At 38.8% G+C, this 5,604-nt stretch overlaps 1 protein-coding gene across 1 annotated transcript in view; it reads left to right on the forward strand.

The window, feature by feature from the left end:
- The window catches only part of LOC143962172 (uncharacterized), a 40,693-nt gene extending 37,811 nt beyond the window's left edge, over positions 1-2,882 (forward strand). Inside the window, exons 5-6 of the mRNA XM_077471500.1 lie at positions 2,199-2,569; positions 2,693-2,882. Of these exons, the coding sequence (XP_077327626.1) occupies positions 2,199-2,569; positions 2,693-2,882 (561 nt within the window). The remainder of the gene's footprint in view (positions 1-2,198; positions 2,570-2,692) is intronic.
- The last annotated feature ends 2,722 nt before the right edge of the window (positions 2,883-5,604 follow it).

The following is a 5,604-nucleotide window of genomic DNA, read 5'->3' on the forward strand; positions in this document are numbered from 1 at the left end:
CACTCGAGAGACAATAGATAGTTTGGTTTGGGGTGCCACAATCGCGTGCACGCTGGGCGGTTAAGTGTCATTAGTATAAAACTCAGCAGCTGCATTATTTGTAGCTGCTGGCTTCAAAAAAATTACCAAAAAACCGCAAGACTCACGCTTTCAATTCTTCGGGTTTAGGTACTACAGCTTATGAATTATTCAAAAAAAAGTTAGCTGACCGGTGTGCCATCAAGATCAATACCTTATGCCAATCTCTCGATTGTCTCTCCGGTGCTGATGCCAACATCTTCTGGATGTGAATCATGAATGTAAGCCTTGCAGCTTAACTTCACGGTTCACCAAAGGTGATGCTCGATGCACTGCGCAATAAGGATGTTACACAGTGTCTGCGGCATACGTGTTTTGCCATGCTGACACTGGACAAACCCTTACAAACTGTCGTGTATACACGCAGAATAACAGAGGCGTAACTAGAAACCTCAGTGCCCCGATGCAAGAAATCAGTAAGGGCCCCCCTCCCCGCGCAAAAGCATGATTTTTATACTATATTTTTTTCAACTGTAGAAAAAAGTCAACATTTCTGTGCAGCCTGTGTCCCGAGTGAAACCTGTGTCAACAGTGCAGTGGTGTTACTGGAGGTGGGTGGCGGTGGTACTGGAGAGGGGTGGCGGTCCTGGAGGTGGGTGGTGGTACTGGAGGGGGGTGGCGCTGGTACTGGAGGGGGATGGTAGTCCTGTAGAGGGGTGGCGGTGGTACTGGAGGTGGTGGCGGTGGTACTGCAGGTATCATATCATAGTTGAATAAAGCTGGCTCTGTCATCCTGGAGTGAAAAGCGGATGAAGACATTATAAGAGGGAGTACTGTGATCTCTGTGAAAGTTGATAAATACCTGTACGTTTTTCACTTACAAATTAGTTAGCATGCATGCCCGCTATAGATTCTTCTATGAATCTATCCATGGCCCCCACCCTCTATTCAGGCGTCTGGCCCATTTTCGGATGCTGGATGCCTGAAATACAGCGGCGGGGTGGTATGTTTTTGAAGCACCTGATTGGACACATAGGATCTAATAGGCTTCAAAAAATGGTGAAGTCTGAGCACAAAGAATTGCACTCAGAGTACATCCAGGGGTGTTTTTAAAAGTGAATGAATATTCCCTTTTTTTAACACTGAACTGACAATCATGAAGTGCGGGTCTGCTACGGAATTGAGGGGCACAGTGGTGGCATTTGATGGGCACAGTGGCAGCATTTGATGGGCACAGTGTTGGCACTTGAGACACAGTGGTAGCATTTGTTGGGGCACAGTGGTAGCATTTGATGGGGCACAGTGGGGGCATTTGATGGGCACAGTGGGGGCATTTGATGGGCACAGTGGGGGCATTTGATGGATACAGTGGCTACATTTGATGGCACAGTGGCGTTATTTGATGAGGCACAGTGGCGGTTTTTGAGGAGGCACAGTGGCGGCATTTGATGGGCCACAGTGGGGGCATTGGATTGGGCACAGTGGTTGCTTTTGATGGTTGCTATTGATGGCACAGTGGCTGTATTTGATGGGCACAGTGGCTGCAATTGATGTTTTTTTTTTCTGTATCATTCTTAATTATTTCAATTTGTTTGCTCCACCAATAAAAAAAAAAAAAAATTTCAGCTTCAGCCTACACTGGGACCTCTATGTCACATTTGCCTTGTTTGCTTCAAACTTTCCACCCACAGATGGTTCTTGCTTGAATTACTTTTTAAATGTTATGTATAAAAACAAACTAATTCTATCTTTGTGGAAGATGCCAATTGTTCAGCTGTAGGGGAGAAGGAGTCTAATTAGCGCATGTTAGCCTTTAGGCACAAGCATTTGTATGTCTCATTCTCTTTATTTATTTGAAATATGTTTTTTAAATTGTGTATATTTTATTGCAATGCAAAGTAACTCTTTGAAAATCGATAAAAGAAAATATGTAATTCGATATCCATATATATTGACTGAAGAATACAGCAAGCAAAGTTTGTTTTACAAACATTTTATTATTGAAAAATGTCTATTAGAAATATCAGCTTACCTCAATTTTTTATTTATTTTTTTTTTTTTAAATCACAAATTATTTTGTACAAGAGATCTCAATTTTTTTTTATTTATTGCTAATTAATCAAAATAATATATGATTTAAATAAAATTTTAAAATGATCTATTCGATGATTTGATTTTAGCGCAAGATAATAGTCCAGCAGCTGTTAGAAAGGTACCCTGCACGAGACATTGACCGTGCCTTCCCAGTGAATCCAACGGTTACTTCGTCGAGTGTGGCCTCATCCGCATCAGAAAATCAAGAAACGAACGATGACAGAATAGGCAACATAGACTGGTGTCAGTGTCAATGCTGTATACCAATGGCTACCCAGGTGGAATCAGTTTGTTGCCGGGAAACAGCCGAGGTAGACGGATGTATACCAGAGGGAAGGAAATGCATAACAGAGGCAGATATTTTTACGTCTCAAATCGCATCAGAGGAACACGTCAGACTCATGTTTACCATGTTGTATTTAGAGGAACGTCCTGTTGTCGATGCCGACAACAATAGGTCAGTGAATTTGTTAATATTATTACATGAGACTACCCATCCTTTTAAATTAATTTTTTTCTAAATTAAAAGTTCTCTTAAAGTTATCTGTTTGTTTTAAATCCAAAAAATGTTTTATTTCAGGAGATTACGCAAAACAGCGTATCGTGCTTTTATTGCATGGATCTACGGTTTTTTAGGGAAGGGGAATCGTAGGGTCATCCCATCATGTGCAGTAAAAGTAGTGCGTCAGACCTTTCCAGATCCAAATGGGAGTTATGTTGGATTTCTTTACTCCGAGGACTATGACGCATCGGAAATGGCGTTTCACTAAATTACTTTTTTAGTTTTCACAGTTGACCTTTTTTCATTTTTTGATTCTATATATTATTAATGTTAGCAGTTTATTTGATTTTGTAATGTTTTTAATAAAATTTTTAAATAAAAAAATTAAATTTATGAGAATGAGTTATTTGTATTATTTCTAAGAGGATCAAAGTTATTAATTAATTCAATGTGTACGATAAGAGTATGCACTACCTAAAACAACAGATGCAACAAACTTAGCAATATATAAAAAAATTTAATACAATTCGGTGAATAAAAGATAGGACAACAGACCATAACAAGTCAACATGAAACAATCAAACACATTTGCAATTTTAAAGTTTTGTAGTGCCTTGGAAAGTGCCGTATATAGCAATGTCAATTCAATCGTTTAGATATGACACACTTATCAAGTTCATTTTACACCTGTTGGAAAGCGCTATGTTTTTGGGCATCAGAAGATTTTTTGATGTCCAAGAACTATGTATTGTGCCCTCGATGATCGAAATCATGTTTGCAAGCATTTCAAAAGTGTGGTCAGTGTTCATCTTTTGAAATACATTGCGAACAATCCATTTTTTACGACCACGTGGAAATTCCAGGTTTTTCCTTTCCACCAAAATCTCATCACCACTTGCATCCTTTTTTTTTGTCAGAGCCGGTTTACGTATCACATTGTGATTGTGGCATAATGCCGCCAATTTAGTTCTTGCATCCATTGAATCCATTTTAAAATGGATTCTTTTGGGCCTATACTTTAGAATCATGCTGTGATACGTTACGATGACCCCATCTGACAAAAAAAAGTGAGATGTTTCATGTCCTTTGCCAACTGAGGGTCCAAAACAATTGAGGATAATGCGTGAAATGCAGGGGTGTGTATGGTTAGCCAAGGAACAGTCGGAGAATGCACATCGATCTCATCATGTTGGCATTTGTGCTCTGTATCTCCAATTTTCCATACATGTACATTTACTACATGATGTAGTAGAGATTCCCACAGAAGTTTAAAACGTTCCTCGCTTCCATTACAATCTCGACTACACCAATAGAAATGTGTCAATATGGCTCGAATCCACGGCTGAATTGGTCGATACATTTTTTTTGGGAAATTTGCATAAGTTTACGTTTTAAATTTTTCACATAATGCCAGATGTCGAATTGATGATTAATATTTTGGTACTTTTCCGTTGTTAATAATTTTCGTATACCGGTGTGTCGATCTGCTCCAACTAATTGAATATCTAATTTTTGTTCTATTAGCCGATCTAAACATTTAGTAAAACCAAATTTTTCCATAGCAACTGATGAAGTTGTTTGAGATACCTGCACCAACTCATAATCCACAATTTTTTTGCTAAAGAGATCCATGAAAGTGTATGTAGAGTATTTTGCGGAAAAACCAGGACTATCGCACTGACCATCACCCACAAGACACAATGGTTTTTTTGCCAATTCATTCATTACATTTGCATGGTCTTCTTGCCAACAGTAATCAATCGTTTTGAAAATATAATTAGATTGTGCCAAATTATATGAGGATTTGCCAAAGATTTTGATACCACAAAAATCAAATCAAATATTTCTCGGATTTTTGTGTAACTTCCACCGCTTAAACAAATAGATCCTGCTAGCAAAATATTCCCAGCAGGATAACTTTTTATTTTCGGTTGGCTTTCCCACAGCTTTAATCTATGGCTAGCAGAACATGTGGAAAAGACCAACAACATTGTTCCAATTGTAGTTTTTTTCAATTTTTACAATGCGCGATAAACAATCATGATTTGGACACCTCATTTTATACAATAACAGATCCAGTTTGCTTTCAAATATAATGAATTTTTTCTCTTTGACCAAATTTAACGGATAAGGAACAGTGTTATCGGGCTCGATTTCGTCTAGACTGTCACATAAACTCAGGTCAGCTTTTAGTGGTGTGTCACAATCGGATAAGTGAAAACTAGGGTCATCGTAATAGTTTAATCTACGTTTTGGTCTGTTTTGAGGACTCTCATCGTCAGAAATTAAACGAGACCTCTTGTTAGTGGAGTCTATAAAAGGTGTGACACTAGTAGAGGGAGAAAATACAATAGAATTTTCTGGTTCTAATGGACGTACATCATGTATGGGTGTTGAACCCTCTAAAGGTATGGGCAAAGCCTCTTCCGACATGCAATAGGAATGATCCAAACTTGACACTCTTTCACTGGCTAGTTTGATGTAACTTTCTTCAGATTGTGAAAAATTAAAGTCAACAGTGTCAGTCTGTGTGCCAGCATCATTCTTTTGCACTTTGGGAAGGTGGCATTTGCAGATTCTTCGCGTCTCAGTTGTTGAAGTTGAAGGGTCTTGGTCTTGGATGCAAAACGATTTTTGTTTGATTCTGTCCAGTTTTCTTTGCCATCTGTTAGGTGTTGATGATGCTGTGTCCTCCAAACTAAAAATTGTCGGCACAGCGTCAATTTTAAGTTTTCGACGATTGCCTTCACCGGTGAAAGAATCTGTACTGAAATGTTCAGAACACATCCTGTACTGGTTTCCACGCAAGTCTTTTTGGATCAGTGGGATAAATTCATCAATCATGTTGGTCTCCATACCGGCATTTTCCAGCCATATTCTAATTTGGTTTGCTTCGTATGGGAAGGTGAAAAATCGAAGGCTGCCCGTTGCTTTTTTTCTGCCAGGATTGTTGTTGCAGCAATTTTTGGCAAAACAATTTGGCATGTCTA

The sequence above is a fragment of the Lithobates pipiens genome, unplaced genomic scaffold (genome assembly GCF_037356315.1).
Source record: "Lithobates pipiens isolate NorthernLeopardFrog02 unplaced genomic scaffold, aLitPip1_a1.2 Scaffold_8, whole genome shotgun sequence".
NCBI lineage: Eukaryota > Metazoa > Chordata > Amphibia > Anura > Ranidae > Lithobates > Lithobates pipiens.